This window comes from Gavia stellata, chromosome 9, assembly GCF_030936135.1.
Source record: "Gavia stellata isolate bGavSte3 chromosome 9, bGavSte3.hap2, whole genome shotgun sequence".
NCBI lineage: Eukaryota > Metazoa > Chordata > Aves > Gaviiformes > Gaviidae > Gavia > Gavia stellata.
In genome coordinates this window covers 31,941,890-31,958,475 of record NC_082602.1, presented here as the reverse complement: position 1 = coordinate 31,958,475, position 16,586 = coordinate 31,941,890, and the positions used below count along the sequence as shown (strand labels likewise).

Here is a 16,586-nt window from a genome sequence, read left to right as displayed (position 1 = left end):
ATTTCCACATTGTCTCTATCTTGCTCATGCAATTTCTGAGGTCAGTACAAATGCTAAGTTGAATGGCCCCAGATACCTTATCTCACTTTCCTTTCAGAAGAAAGCAGGAGTCACAGAGGTCTGTTGAACCATGTCATGTTCTCAGAAGTGTCACATCATATACGGATAACCACTTTTGGATCAGAATGCCAAATTCTCAAACTTGTTTGAATTCATTCAGCAATGCCCATTCTGATTGTTCTCCTGATGAAGTCAGTAACAAAACATCTATCAATTACAGCGTTACGGGACCAAAACTAATAGCCTTTACTCCTTTGTAGCAAAAAATGGCAAGCTTAATCATGTGAATACAGAGCGAGTGGAGTGTGCTAGTCATATGTATCTTGGCTTGTGCAGCAGCAGAAGCTGGGAGCATGAGTGCAATAACAGTTGCAGTAGGAACGATAGAAAGGAAATTCATGAAAGGTTCAGAGGGTATGGTGATATATAAACCATGTGTGCCACTTAGGAGAGTGCAATTGAATGGACCTGCATGGGACACTTAACAGGGAACGTATCCAGTCAAACACTGCTGATCTTGGATTCTCCTTGTGCTTTATCTTGGTCCCATCATAAGGTACACAGCAATACTTTATCTAGCTAAGGACTAAAAAGTTATTTTGCTCTGTTGTCTGATCCTTGAGCATTACTTTCAACTCAGTGGAGACCACTTTGATTTTGAGCCTGGCAAAATCACAGTGTCCCTTCTTGGTGACCTGCCACCATGGCTGCGTGTAACTTGCAGAATATATGGAAGGTTGTGATTAGTCTGGGGCTCAGATGTTAGTTTCTTAAAGTCAGTGTGTCTCAAGTTGGTTATGTATACGCTTAGCTTTTTTAACTGTGTTTTTTATACTAGTTGATTCCTCTAATGTTCTTGGGTTTGAGATACCATGGGATTTTTCCAGTAAAACATTTTTTCCTTCCTCATTCAACAGCACATGCTTCAGCCTCCAAAACCTCTTCTCTCCCTGGCTATGGCAAAAATGGACTTCACAGGGTAAGGAGATGGTGATTTTGGGGAAGTGAATGATGACTTTAATTATCCGTGTTATTTATTTCTGTATTAACTGTATTGGATTTTCAGTTTGATCAAGCTTTCTTGTAAGACCACCTGAAGTGAGGCAAAACTTAATTTCCCTTCCCACAAACTACACTGTTAAAAAGGCAAGAAAGCAATGCAAGAAATGTTGTGAAAATTGAGAGGGAAAAAAAGGCTTAAAGCAATTTGTTACTTCCCATATACCAACCTACTTGTGAAGTCATAAATTGTGAATTTACCTGCATGTCCCTCTCTTCCTGTTACAGCCGGTGTCTACAGATTTTGGTCAGTACAACAGTTATGGGGATGTGAGTGGTGGTGTTAGAGGTAAGGCTGAGGAGCCTTTACGTGCCACTTCATTACTGAACATGTTACGATGTTGGATCATTTCTGCTGTTTTTATTTTAAGGTTGCGCATGTGGTTACTTTGTATTTGCTCAGGACATTTTAATTTCCTCTGGTAAACTCCACAATTAACTCAAACTCTGCAAATATCTATTAAAAAGTTTGGGTTTATTTTGCTAAATCTGCTATGTGGAGCTGATCCTGTTTATGCCAAGGGACTGCTTTAGCATTGGTACAAATGGAAAGCAGGTAACATGTATATTACCAGGAATATGTACTGAGTTCTGTTATGGTGTTTTCTTTCTCTGAAAATTACCATCCACTGCACAGTCTGAAAGAATGTGCCACAGTGAAGAAAGGAGGATAATGCCTTCTAATCCCATTTGCTGCTCGTGATTTTCATTATGACTTTGAGCTAGATGTGATATCAGTCATTGCCTGATAAAAATTGACATTATTTATGAAAGTAATGAAACTTTGAGAGTTAATGTTTTGAAATGGCTTGAGTTGAGAGAGAGAGGGAGAGAGAGGCTAGTTATCTCCAAAATGAGATTGATCCCCACTATCTTAGATACCCTACGAGCAGGCATCTTCTGTTGGTGCTTGTGTCTCTTTATAGACTATGGAGGAATCTAGACAGCTATCTGATGGCAGAGGTTAGGTGAAGTGAATCCTGCTTTACACATTTGAATTTTAGTTGGCTATTTATTCACTTGATTGTGGGTTTGTGTCTCTTAATATTTCCAAAGTGACTTGATTTTCCTGAATGAGAAGCCTGCTCGAAATCAGAAGGGCTGCAATGTTTGGAGTGTTTGACTCTTTACAAACTAAGTCCAAAAGTAGGAAGGCTGCTGGCCTTAGAGAATCAGGTGGGATTTTGAAAAGATCAGGTAGACTAGAAGGCACAAGGATTATCTGGTAGACTGTGACTGATTCCTGTTCTTCCACACTCTAAAGCTGATGAGATTTCTCTTTTGCTTTTCAGATTTCCAGGTAGAGTACGGGTTTTCATCAATCAACTGACAACAGAACTAAAAGCATCTACTTTCTTGTTGAAGTTTGAATTTCTGCTACAGGGAAGGGTTTCTTAAGACAATAGCTTTGACTTTCCTGCATGTTTAAACATAATGACCAATGTAGACTCTTATCAACAAAAAACAGGCACAGCCTCAGATTCCTCCTTGTTACCTCCCCAGAGCTGGGTTGAGACAGCTCACACCAGTTCTGTGACCTGACTGTCTGTTGAAATATGAGTTATCTGTAATAGTCCTTCCTGGACAGCTGATGGTGGATTTATTTCCAGCCTCTCTAGTACTGACCCCAGAGACATATAGAAAATCTCTTCTGGAGGCAATTTTCTCCCATACCAGAAGCCTTGAACTCCTCATTTTTACTCTGGAATTTGCTCTCCAGACAAGATGGCTAATCAATAGTTTTCTACAGTGCTGCCATCACAGATGAGCCAGTAAAAGGTGTGCTTGCAAATATAAACCCTTTTACTCCAAATCCTGTCTGCAGGGTTTTTTCCAGAATGGTCTGAGTCTGGCTGGCTCCTCAGCACAATCACAATATGAAACGGCAATTTAAGAAAGGGTTTAATTAATTGGATAATTTTGTTAATGGTGTATCGAAATCATGATGATTGGAAAGAGAAAAAGATTATGGGAGGAGACATGAGTTGTCCATGTATTGTGCTCAAAACGTTATTTTGTTAGGAAAAGTACCTGCGTCAAAACAGCACCTTTTTACCCTACCCCTGTTCGTGTTCATAGTAAAGACTTCCCATTGTAGAGACAAAAAAAAACCCCTCCCTCAGCTGATACAGTAAGTGACAGGAAGGACAGCCCAAAGGTGTAAGAGTGCTTTGTATGCTCTTGGGTGGGATCTGAATTAATGCTTCTGCGTATTTGTCCAGAGAAGAACCCTACTTAGTCACTGGGGTGGGAGAGGGCCCACCACTCTCTTGGGGTCCCCACATCCACCTGGGAATTGATGTTGGTAGGCTCAGTGGGGAGCTATTGCCAGCCTTAGCAGTGACACAAGGCTGTGGTGGCAGAGAGGATCGAAGGATCCCTCTGCATGCCTCAGAGAAGGGGTAAACAGTAGCCATGGCAATGATCTATATGATAAGACTAAATATTAAGACTTGAAGGAAGTCTCAGGGCAAACTCACCTTTGTTTTTCACCACTACTTGAGTGCCTTTACCCTCTGTGTGTGTAACCTATGTGTCTGATGTATACCTGTATCTGATGCAGTCCCTTCCGGATGGTCATGTCCCTGGAATGAGAATGGACAGAGGAGTATCTATGCCTAACATGTTGGAGCCAAAGGCAAGTGCAGATGTTATTCACTTTCCTTCAAGACAGTGAAGATTTGACTGTGAAATGCAGATAAAATACGGGAAATGTCTTAGTTCCCTTGTTTTTCTTTACCTCACCTCAGTCCCTGCTCCTTATGTGCCAAACCTCTCCCTTTGTTCTGGACTTCGCCTGTTACAGGTGTTAGTACTCAGGCAGGCTGAGGTCAGCCCAGGTGTGCATCTTGGATTAAGGAGGCTTTTCCAGAGACAAAACAAAGATACTGAAGATGCTCAATAGCTAGTTCTCTGTCAAGCCTCCACTAGCCAAAACAGCAGGCGAAACTCGATGGGAAAGTCACAGATCTGTCAGGTTGGAAAAGTGATGCAGAATATTGTGGCTCACAACATACTGTTGAGGCTGTCTTAATTTAAAAATTAATGAAATACATGGATCTTTGTTTCAAATTGGAAGTTAGATACCTACATGTCTGTTTGGATCTGTTCTTTAGCTCCCAGCACTGTTAGCCTGACACCTTTCAATAATGTTGAATGCCCTATATAAGAAACTCTTCAGGAGGTTTATTGGAAAAAGAGGCAATGTCAGCTGAATGTAATTTAAGATACAAATTAAAATGCTTTTGCAGCTGTGTCTAGAGATGTCTTGAGTCAAAAATGAACATAATATATAGCGAGGAGTCAACCAGGCCTGTCTTTTAAATCTTATAAGGTGAACCTTCCGAGAAATCATGATTTTGCTGAAGTTACAAGGATCAGCATTTCTGCAGTTAAGTGAGGAGCTCGTTTTGCAAACCAGATTACTACTTGTGCTTCCGAGTCACCTCCAAACAAACTGTACAAGGCAATAACCCTAGCTTTATAAGCTGAGACCCCAGTGCAATGTATATTAACAAATGTTTTTATATATTATATAAATAAGACCCTGGAGACATCCCTAACTGCTGAGATACTACTTTTTATTCCAAATAATTTCTCTTTCAGTGCAATAGAAATTATTACAGCCACCACTGCTGTTGATGCACCCAGTAATTTGGAATGTTATTTTGGGTGACAAATTCTGTCAGTATTACTAGTGATAAAATTTATGGGAATTTTCATGACATAATAGGTCACTTCCTGTTGAAGTTTATAAAGGTGATGCCAGACCCTCAGCTTGTGTGAATTGGCAGTATTTTTATTCATGTCAATGGTCCAACACTAACTTAAACCTGATAAAGTAAAAGGAGCCAACTCAAAGTCAGCATGAACCAAGTCCAAAGTCAAAATTAGTAAATTTAAGAACAACCAAATCTTACCAAATGGTTCTCCAGAAAGGACAGAATTTGTGCATCCTGCCACCCCAGATTGAGACATGCCTTGTTGTGAATATATAAATATAAAATGTACTTATGACCATAGACCTTGATTTAAACTCTGCCTGTTAAAATATGAAAAGTTACATTTTAGTTTCCTATAATGCTGTATATGGTAGCTGTTTCCAGTATCAAACATAAACAATGTAATTCAAAGTATAGACTTAATTGTACAATTGTGGCAATGTCAGAAACTCCTAAGAATCATATCTTACAATGGGTATGTAAGCACACGTTATTTAAAGTATTATTACTTACAATAAACTCAGTGGTGTGTTCATTGATGCCTGAATCTTATTTATTATATTTCTGAAAAGTTCATTGGGCTAATTGTTGACAATGGAATGAACTTAATTGCCTAGTTCTGCACAGAGGTTGATTAGGCTGAATTTCTTCTGATGTTAAAATAATTGAATTAATAGCATTTGATAATAGCTCAGCTGTCTCTCCAGGAGAGTTTTGGTGGTCTCACTCTTTTTCCCAGTGGGCAAGTAAAACAAGAGCCATAAATAACAATAAATGCTGAGCCTTTATTGCAGAAGAACTCTTCTGCCTATTCTGGCTTTTCAGAGCCTCTGCAGAAGAACTTAATTGATTTCAGTAGGGGTTGGATGAGGACCTCACTGGGAATGCTGTTGTCCACTCTGCAGAGGCGTGCAATGATAAGGGCTATAGGGAGGCTCTGTCAGATGGAACATGAGCTCTCCTAGGTCATCCCAGGCATTCCTGCAAGTGTCTGCCCAAGGGAAAAAATCCTAAAACAGTTTTATTTGCCAGGGATGATTCCAGAAACTGATTTTAAGGCACATGGTTTTCTGAAATCCTTTCTAAGCAGCATTGTTTCTGTTGGATTAAACTGATTTGAGACCCACTGACAGAAAACATTTTACTTAAAACAAAGAACCTGTAAAACAAAAGTAACATCATTTGTGCATTCAGGATTGGTTATTGGCCAATAACTGATTTGTATAAGTTCTGGACATTCTTTGCAATGTAAAGGGAAAGCAAGGGAAATGTTAATGGGAAATATGCTGGACGCATACTCTTCTGAAGTAGATGAAGGTGTGTAAGACAAGTGTGTCTACAAAAGTATCTCCTTTGTTCCATGTATGCATTGCACAGCCAGCAAGCACAGTGGGCAGTTGTTTGAATTCTTTAACTAGTTGCTTGAATTCTTTAACTATCCAAAAAGGCAAAGAAAATCATGTGATGAACTTCGATGAATGCAGTGGTCCCCACTAATCAATATCTTCCTTATTCAGAGTTTCTGCTTTTCCTGATGTATTTTCATGTGGTTAATTTTTAAAAAAGTCCACTAAGTGCTTGTTTCCTTAGAGCTGTCCGCACTTTGGCAACCATCAGTTAGACCAATGACTGCCAAATGTATTTACCTTAATAAACTCGTAACTTTATACATTGCTGGATGAGAAGGTACATTGACTAGAGAGGACTGTCTGACCAAAGTCAGCTGTAGTATATGCACCATAAAAATCAGCGGGATGGGCAAGTACACAGTGGCTCTACAAGATGAGGCAGTTTGATACTAAACAAGTTCTTGCTATGTCCAGATGGGCTTGTCTTTCGTGCAACTTTAGGGGACAAAAGTGCTGTGATTTCCTTTGGAAAAGAAAGCAAATGTTTGTGTGGTTATGAAAATGAGACACATTGTGTTCTTTTTGCTTTGGAATGTAAATACATCTCTTTTTCCCCCTTTTATACATTGTTAACAGATTTTTCCATATGAAATGCTCATGGTGACCAACAGAGGGCGAAATAAAATACTAAAAGATGTAGACAGAACCAGGCTTGAGGTAAGAGAAGCAAGTTCCTAAATGCTCTTTCCTGCTGAATTTGTTTGTTGTTGCACACTTGAAAGCTCAAACACTGAAGCGTGGGTCCTTGTTAGACTGGGAAGATTTCTCAGTGCTAAGCAGGGAAGGAGGAGTCAAACTGGGGAGGAAGCAGCTGCGTCTCCATGAACAGTGCTGGGCAAGGAGTCCCACATTTCTGTCTCCCTGCTCCTGGACTGAGCTTCTCACAATCCCCTTATGTTTTCCAGCAATTAATTATATACTTGTAAATTGGTAAAAAGCCCAAAATTGGTGAAGTGTTTTCTAGTCATAGGATCCATATTGGAATGGAGCAATACTTTGTTTATTCTTGGATCATTTCTTAGCTAAGAGTCAGTGTCAGCCATCCTTGAGGATCAAAAGTCTAACTTTCTTTAACTCATCCATGAGTCCTGTGAGTTAGACTGGCTGATATCCAAAAATACGAGGTTTTAAATCTCTGCCAACAAATAAAAATTGTTTACAGCTTTGTGGATTAGAAAGACTTAAGCAGCCCAGTGGAAGGCTGAGGATGTTTAAGTCATTTGTAGTTAGTTAGTCTTCTGTGGAGATGAATGGAAGGGGCAACAGAAAGTTGGATAAGTAACCATTTATCCACATTTTTAGACTAGTAGATACGTGGTCACTAATCAGAATTCAACGCTGTGTTACATTAGTGCCACAGGGAGACACTTTCCCCATCCAGTGCACTCTAAAGCAGCTGAACAAAAAGTAGCTTGTGCACAAGGCAGCACCAAAAAATGTTTCATTGGCAGTAGAGAAATGCGCTGGACAGTTACTGTGGCCAGACGTCTTCCTTCTCAGAACTTCAAATGTAGCATGTCAACCTGCAGCCCTTCTGCAAAGCTGTCCTGTGTCTGTTTGAACTTCCATATGTACACAGAGGTGACTAGCTAAAGCCTGCGACAGTGGCATGCAGGAGCTGGTTTTGTTCTCTGGTCTATCACTGCTTGTTGGGTGACTTCAGACAAATAATTCTTCTGTCTCTTGCTTATTGAGCAACTGAAATACTTCTCCTGATTTCCTTTGTAAACTTTTCAGACTTAACAAATCGCAAAATTTTATTGATTCATAGAGCACCTGAGTTCATGAGGACTTGGATATGTGTATTGCCAAAGCATTATTATTTCCTGCAATGGCTCTTACACACTGACATGAAATCCCTAAGGCACTCCTATCTCCTGTTGCATCTCTTTGGCTTTGACTGACCGTTGCCTTTTCTTCCTTTTTTTTTTCCCCTCCTTTTTTTTTTTCTCTCTTTTTTTTTTTTTAAAGCGTCACTTAGCACCTGAAGTTTTTCAAGAAATATTTGGCATGACGATACAGGAGTTTGACAAGTTACCTCTCTGGAGACGCAACGACATGAAGAAAAAAGCAAAACTCTTTTAATCTCCCTTTAAACAAACCAACAGAAAATGATGCATAGGATATTGTATCATACAGTCCAAACTATTTGGAAGCAACTACTTATCCACCAAAAAGGGAAAATTGCATAGTGGCACCTCTGTACACAGCAATTGAACAAGATGAACATTTGCCCTCCTGGAACACAGGGGGAAAATATCTGGGCTCAGAAACAATAATGATAGTTTTCAGAGGTGTCAACCTGTTACATGATATTATACAAGATAGGAAACTGTTCTGTTCTTCTCCCTCGATGATATTCCCTTTACTTCTCTCCACAATATGATGGACTTTATTGCTAGAGCCAGGAAGTGCCCTTAGGATGCCTTGTAGACTAAAGTAGTTGTAACCACTTCAAGAACTGGAAAAGAATATATATATATAAAAATATATATATATATGTATGCGTGTTTGCGTGTGTGCACACATGTATTTATCTCTAGCCATCTATCTATGTGTGTGCGTGTATGTATGTGTATATATGTGTATATATATATGGAGAGGAAGATAGACAGATGCTCTGTAGTGAAGCAGAAGCCCTTTGTAACATATCCACATGGTCACATGAAGTCTTTCACGCAACTGTTTCTTAATTGGCACTCTTTTGAAATGGCATCTTCTTCATGTGATACAATCTGCAAAGGTGGGCACTCTGCTCACTTACAGAACATACCAGTTGAATTTCTGGAAAATGGACTCCTTGTATATATTTGCTAGGATATAGGAAGTGAATTGCTGTGTCTGTTGTCAGTGTTCCCTCTTCCACACTTTCTGCTTGAATTAATAAGGCTGGAGCTTAACCAGTCATTTGAATAATGTAAGATCACTTAAGTAATGGGAATGATGGAGAAGGGTCAGTTTTCTTGTAATTTAGTCCAGGAGATGGGTGGGTGGAGGTGGGAGTGACAGAGTGAGAAAATGCTTTTTTAAGTGTGCCCTGGTTCACACCCAGAGATTTTGGGAGAGACTCCCTGCTAGTAATTACTAGTACAGCTCATCAAACTGCAGTGGAGTTGTAGGATTTTACATCAGCAGGGAATATGGTTCTCTGCAAGCTAACGCGCAAATTCATACCTCTTAGGGAGGAATGTTTATGAATTAAAAGGTGCCATCAAGGTGCCACGCTCTGCCAGTAGAGGCTTTTTGATTAAATTGCAGTTGCTGATGTCAATATGGCACAGTGCATGGGGCCAAGCACTCTTTTTAGTTAACATAGTTTTTCACTTGTGCTTGGAAAAGAGGGCACAGACTTTTTTTTCCTCTCTTGAAGTGTCAAAGCTCCAGCCTTGGTTATTTTTATTTCCCTTTGTGCCTGACTTGGTTTTTGAAGACAGAGTAGTCATGCAAGACAGTTTCTGAGCTGCACTGAACTCCTTATTGCTTTCAGTCTTCTTCCAATATGCTGCAGCTTAAAAAACTGCCTGTATATACCCTAACTGCTTCTGGGTAAGTCCTATACAGAGGAGGACATGAGCACCAAAGTAATTGAATGAATGCATTGTGGCTGCAAGGTCAGCTTTTTCTCTTCCTTGGTGCTTAACTGCCAATGCATACTGCACTAATGAGCCCGTCTCCTGGTATGGGAGAGGGCCATTTAGGTTCTGTGTCTGTCAAAGAATATCAAGGTTTCATTTCTAATGCAGAAACTTTTGGCACTGGAGACATCAGAACCTTTGTATTTTCTGTTATATGAGACATTGGTGTTAAAACCTGGAAGTCAGGAAGGGGAAAAAGTCCCGTGTAGTTGTGAGATTCAGTGTCACTGTGTTGAGTTCTCTATATCACCAAATGGCATTTCACCATGAAATGTGCAGGACAGCCCGCATCCTGCCTCTTCTTTGCTGGTTCAGGAAGTCCTGTTGCAACAGATCACTGTGGTTCCTTTGACAAAATCTGAGTTGAAGATTCAGTATATGACAGATACAAGGGGTCAGCACCTGCTCCATGTCCCTAGAGCCCCTAGGGAATGGTGAGTCTATGGGTCAAGCTGGAGAATATGCTACCATGCAGATCTGGCATCACAGTCCCCACTGAACAGAAGTCCTCGGTGAACACTGTGACACGCGCAATTGTGCATAAGCTCTCTGGATGTTACTAAGATCAACATGTTTTACTTCATTTTTCAGAACAAGCATCTGAAAGGGTTTTAGAGGAACACTGGGAAGTAAATGGGAATGTTAAGGGCACCGGCAGTTTGAGATGCGTTTTTGAGTGCCTGCTGAAACCAAATCCATACGACGAAAGAAAAGCAGTGTTTTACAGTCACAGGCTTTGTGAATGCTGGAGTCTCAGAAATTCAGTGTTTGTCACCTGCAAGGTGTGGCTTAACTTTGAGATGAACATTTGAGTTTTAATACATTTAAAGTATTAAAATTCTCCAAATTTTGTCAGCCCACATCCTGTAGACAATACTGTGCAGTTGCCTCTCAAACATAGTAGGTATTACGGGTCTTTTAGCCCAAGTCACCTTGACAATAAACCTTTTTGATCTGAAGACCTGCTCACTCAAGGATGTGAGCTGCCAGTCTGCATTTTTCTGTCCCCATCTCTAGATTACTATTGAACTTCTCACAGCTTATATGGATAATACTACCCAGTCATTTCAGAAATGACTAGGCCAGGTTGTTTTCTCTCCTCTCTCTCCTCTAAAAAAAAAAAAAAAAAAATAAAAAAAAAAAAATTAAAAAAAAAAGAAGAACTCAGCCTTCTAGCCTGTGAAGAACGACAGGGTAATTTGTATCTGCCTCATCAACTGAGAATATAAAACTGCAATTGCAGCTTGGGAAGGAATGAAGAGAAGCTGCAGAAACAATTAATCTCTAACTGGATTTTTCGGCCATTGCTGGTTCACATCTCACTGGTGTGGAGCATAGTCAGTTCACAGCCCTCTGCAATAGACTTAATACTGCTTTATTTCTGATTGAGAACATGAACAGTTTTCTGAGCTTCAATTTCATGCCTATAGTTAATTCCCCTTAACTATCCCAACCATCTACATGTAGACACACCCCAAGAGATTGCCTGTCCATAAAAACCATGCTGCAGCCAGCCACAGGTTATGTGTGTGTTTTCTGCAGTGGGCTGTTAGCGATTGTCACTGCAACATTTTCTGTTCTTGCATCTGGTCTTCCCACCTAATAAAAACAGAAATGTAGCCCCAGGGATAATTTTCTTTGTAAGAAATGAATCATTTTTCTAGTATCAACTCAGTAGCATTTTCTTGGGCAGTTCTTGGTAATTCCCCTCTTCAGTATTCCCTTGAGACATGTCAAGGGTTGGACTAGATGATCTTTAAAGGTCCCTTCCAACCCAAACCATTCTGTGATTCTATCAATATGCCTTAAGCACATGCTTACGTTCTTCTATCTCTTGCAAAACATTTGAGCTTCTGATAAAGTCCCATCAAACTCAGTGCTGTCAACAGAACATCATTGCCAAGAGGACTGAAAACTGATTGCTTTTGTCTTGTTTTTTCCCCTTTTCTGCTTTAGGAGTGATGTAAGAGCAAAGACCTGTTAAAACATTGCAAAATAACCACACGTGTGCAAAATGGGATTATGTACACATGCAGGTTCTCAAACACAGGTGCACATGTAGAACACACACTCCTCATTTGGAGTTGAGATACTATGTGAGTAGTTAACCTGGGATTTCCGAGTAGTGCGTAGTGTTGAATAGATAGCGGTCATTAAGTTATGAAGGTTGTCACTTGCGTATGTGCTTGTATCTGCGGGGCTTGTGGATACCTGTGATGTATTGAGTGTGCAGAAGGCAGGGTCAGTTTCCCACATCATGGAAGTGCCAGGTTGGCCACAAGTGATATAATTTAAAAGGCCTCCTCAGGCGTGTGTGAACATTTGCAGCATCCATCCCTGGCAGTGCTTAGATGGAAGGGTAACACCCTGTGCAATAGTCTTCGTATTAACGGGTAATCCAGAGATCTGACCTATTGGGTTTTGTGCCCTCCTCAGATACTGGTCTGATAATTTCCATATGCACAACTAGAGAACTGTTCTGTGTTACAGTGGGAACAGCTGGCCATACCCTCTATACCCGTGCCTTAACGTAGTGTAACCTCCAGCCAACTGCGAGAGTCAGAAGTTGAAATAAATATGTTATGTTATTCATCATCTCTGAAGATAGTAGAATTAAGCCAAATTGAAGAGCAGATTTGGAAATTACTAAACTGTCCACTATTTCTCAGTGAAGCAATGTGATCTATTGTGGTCTCAGTTCAGGAAGCTGAATGTAGCATCTCAACTCTGCCAGTGTCCTATCCCAAACCTGCTAAACTTTCTGTACAACTGGAAGAGTAAGTTCTTGTGAAGTTTGCTCACAGAATTTCATTTTTTTTTTTAAATTGTTTATTATCATCTCGTGCTGGTGTCATTTAAGACAGGTTTTAGTGGCATCTCAGAAACATACTTGTTTTCAGTTTGATTAGTAGCCTTTCATTAAATATGGTTTGTGATGTGTTGTAGACATAGCTGCAGTGTGCTGTGAAAGGTTAGACTAGGAGAACAGTAAGTTTCTTAATAGCTGTATGTGGGACAAGATAGCTCTGCGGCTCTAGTAGTGCTTTTACTACTGTCAAGACAGATGTCATCTCTCCTTACGAAGTCCTATAGCCCTAAGTCTGTGGGCCTAGCGCTGAAGAGCTTGCTGCCCTTTCCCTCTTGCAACTTGGCAATCCTTTCTCAGCCATGTAGTTCAGATGTCCTGCTGTTCAGGGGAGGTCATGAGGAGTCTCTTTTGTAGAAGTTTGTTATGCTGAAATTAGACACATTTTGAAGTGAAATCCCTTTCCGCAAGTCATGCTTCTCCTGGTCAGGTAATATCAATGGATGGTGAAGGGTTAAGTTCTGGGAAGGAGGAGGGCTGGTATAAGTTGACTTCTCCAGGGTTTGCCAGAATGGTGTTTAGCAGACTTAGAAAAAAATACAGGCATGAGCCTGTAGTACCTGTTTCAAACATTGGGGAAGTCAAGTTTGGAGCCCATAGCTTATGAGCATCTACACTGAAATTAATGGTATGAAGCTGTTACAACAAGTGACAGAAAAATCAACCCCAAAAAGGGTTAAAATATGAACATCCTCTAAACTCATCTTGGAATGACTTATCTTGGCTAATCCTGACTTACGAGGAGATCTTGGCCTATTTGGGCCATAGCCTTGTAGAGTAGATTAAATGGAAACCGACCTTTCTCCCACTCCATGATTCATTGCTTTCTTTCGGAATGTATTTGTGGAGGAGGATGTCCACATCCTGGAAGTTACCTACAGCAGTGAAAACTACCAGTCAATGATAATGGTGATGCAATAAAACACGTGCAGGAAACAAGGAAATCAACTAATCTGTCCTGAAATGCCACTCGTCTTCCCATGTCAGAGAGACGCTTAGGGCTTGACTCCACAGCGCCCTGCCCCATTCAGGTAGCCCCAGGTCATGGTCCAGTTCATGCCCTGTCAAACTTTTTGGCCCTGTCAGCACACCTGCTAGAGTCCAGCGTAGTCTTCAGGGTAGACGCATAGCAAGGGCTGGTCTTGACAATATGTGGTAAGTTTTTACCCCGTTGCTATGTAATGAAGAGCTAGAGAGATCTGCTGGGCGCTGTGGTAGTAGTACAATGCGCCTTTCTCTTTTAATGTAGAAACACCCTTATTGCTGTGGGTTGCAGGACTGCTCTGGCTGGTGAGTTTTGCCTTGTGATTTCTCCCACACACATTGTGCTTAATAAAATAAGGAACAAAAAATCTATCACAGTGCAAAGATGCAGAGTTTTTAGTCAGACAGCTCTGCTGGCAGGAGCTACGTGATGCCCGCATTTGGCAGGGAGAGTATAAGTATTATTAATTTTAATGTAAGCATCAGTGCAGGAAGTGGGAATGTAATTGGCCATTAATGTTGTTTGCCTGTATGCAAAATAAATTATTTGTTGCCCAAAGGGCTTCTAACAGGGAAATAGATTTCTGCTAGTGATTTCCTAAAAAATGCTTGTCCATGTGAAGAGGTAATACTTCCACGTGCATTGCAGTCTTTCTTTTGAGGTAAAAAGAGATGACTGAAGGCAAACAGTAACCTGTTTTGTCAGGATCACCACAGTTAATACAAGTGTTGCTCCCAGGACTTGCAAAGCTGAGGCCCACAGGACCTTGCTCTTAGGCATTAGGAAGTGAAGCATTTCAAGCAGCAGAAGCAGCTACGGGAATTCCAGCAGTGCCTTACCAGGCTGAGTCTCTAGCTCCCTTAGGCGCTTTGACAGGTCCCACTGGACACTTGCCTGGGCTTTTGTCACTGAACATCCTTCAGAAAGCACTTCCCCCCAGATGCAAAACCACTGAAATCAGTGGAGCCTCTCACTGACATCCACACGCTTTGGAGCAGGCTTTTTCTCGGCTGGCTAGCCCAGGAAAGTCTCTGACTGCTGTGTATGCCCACAGCAACGAGCTTTGTATGTCATTACTGGGTCAGTCCTGTCCAAGCAGTGTGGCTTGGTCATTGCTGACAACTCTTCCTGTCAGGGAGCCTTACAGCTGGGGGCTTTTTTTAAGCTTTGGAAACTGAAACTAATTTTTCAAAGGTGTATTTTCCTTTAACTCGGTAGATTTTTGGCAACAGGAATTTTTTTTTTTTTCTTTTCTCCTCCCTCCACTCATTACAAGCCAGTGTTTTTGGGAGGTGTCCCTGTGTTTTCCATTCATCTGTGAGACAGCTCTCTTTCTGAGTCTCTGTAAAAGTGAATCAATGTCTTGTCTGTACAGTAAGTCTGCTTGTATGCATAATGAAAAGTTGAGCTGGGTTGCTGTTCTGTACAATTAGTGTTTCCACTGTCATACCGCAAACAGCACATATTGCACTCCTGTGCCACTGTAATCTGCATCACTGTTGTACTCAAGTCAATGAATAAAGTTTGGAGCTTTATTCTTAATCGCTGGATTCATGTTGCCTCATTTGGGTTTTTTTTCATCTTGCAGAGTTGTATCAAAGTCCTCTTACAAAACAGGATGGGCTCTCAAGAAAGAGAGAGGTGAGACATGAATGACCAGAGCAAGACAGATGAACAGTTAAACAGCTTCAGTGAAGTTAGGACACAAGACTTCCTGTAACTAAGTCACTAGAAATAGATATTCATACAAACCACATAGGAGTGTTAATTTTGTGTGGTCAGTTTGTGGTTTAAAAGGACCTGAGATATCAGTGAGCTCAACTAGGTCATGCGGTTACATCAGCTTCACAGTCTAAATCGTTTCCTTTCTTTATACTTGCCAGTTCAGGTAAAATTTTAGTCCCCGACTTGAAAAGATATTTACATGTCTTAGTATTTAAAGTTAGGTGTTTGCTTAATTACCTGGAGTTATACCTGCCCAGCCTTGGTCTGGGTGTAGAAGGTAGGGGACAGTGCCATTGAAGGAGATTGGGCTATAAAACACCTATGAATGTGCTGAATGCCCGAGTCTTCAGCAGACCATAGTAGGAGCAGAATTAAGCACACTGCACCTCAGAGGAATCTGCAGCAGTTCCTGTGAGTGCCTCAGAAGAAAGGCATGTCAAGGGACTTCACTCGTTTTTGCATATAGATATTCCCTGGAAAAGAAGCCACTCATACACAGCTCTCTAGATGACTTGCCGAACATCTTCACTGAATTAATTTGAGCCTCCTGCAGTTATGGGACCTGGAGCAACCAGAGCTGGAGCCTCATTAGGATTGGCCTCTGGGCTTGTTTGTTAAAGAGGGGGGGTGGGGGGTGTTACTATTTGAAGTGAGGCCACTGGGGATCAATCCTAAAAAAACTCAAAGGGAGTGGGAGAGAATCCTGCTTCAGGCTGTTGATCATCCGAGCTGCAGCCCTCTGTTCAGGGGCAGGAGCGACGCAGCACACATCCTGCCCAGCGTCCTTGAGCCCACGGAAAGCCCCTGCAGCATCAAGATCTGTGCCCTGCAGATGATAACATGTTCCCCATTTTCTCTTCCAGTCCTCAGCCCTCTGAGACTCATCCCTGCCTTTGCCCTACCTTGATACTCCACACAGGTTCTCTCTCACAACGAAAGTGAGTTTTCCCCCAGGGTTTTACTTCAATAGACTATGTTGGGTATATCTAGGGACTGAGTCTCAGGTGAGGCGGGGGCTTAGGTTCCTGCTTGGAGAGTAAGAGGTGGGGAATTCAACACCACCGTGAAGATAGCCTTTAGCACGGTTTGTATCTGCCCCATTCACTTCCCAGGCCATGCCTAGAT

General features: G+C 41.3%; 1 protein-coding gene across 2 annotated transcripts in view; it reads left to right on the top strand.

Moving 5' to 3' along the window:
• Positions 1-15,278, top strand: part of ABLIM1 (actin binding LIM protein 1) — a 133,739-nt gene extending 118,461 nt beyond the window's left edge. Inside the window, exons 18-23 of one of the 2 annotated variants that reach the window (XM_059820986.1) lie at positions 978-1,039; positions 1,348-1,408; positions 2,412-2,419; positions 3,683-3,757; positions 6,827-6,907; positions 8,222-15,278. In XM_059820986.1, coding sequence (XP_059676969.1) covers positions 978-1,039; positions 1,348-1,408; positions 2,412-2,419; positions 3,683-3,757; positions 6,827-6,907; positions 8,222-8,335 — 401 coding nt within the window. In that variant the 3' untranslated portion in view covers positions 8,336-15,278. Of the gene's footprint in view, positions 1-977; positions 1,040-1,347; positions 1,409-2,411; positions 3,758-6,826; positions 6,908-8,221 lie in introns of those variants that run through there. The other variant, XM_059820987.1, reaches the window with a different exon arrangement.
• The last annotated feature ends 1,308 nt before the right edge of the window (positions 15,279-16,586 follow it).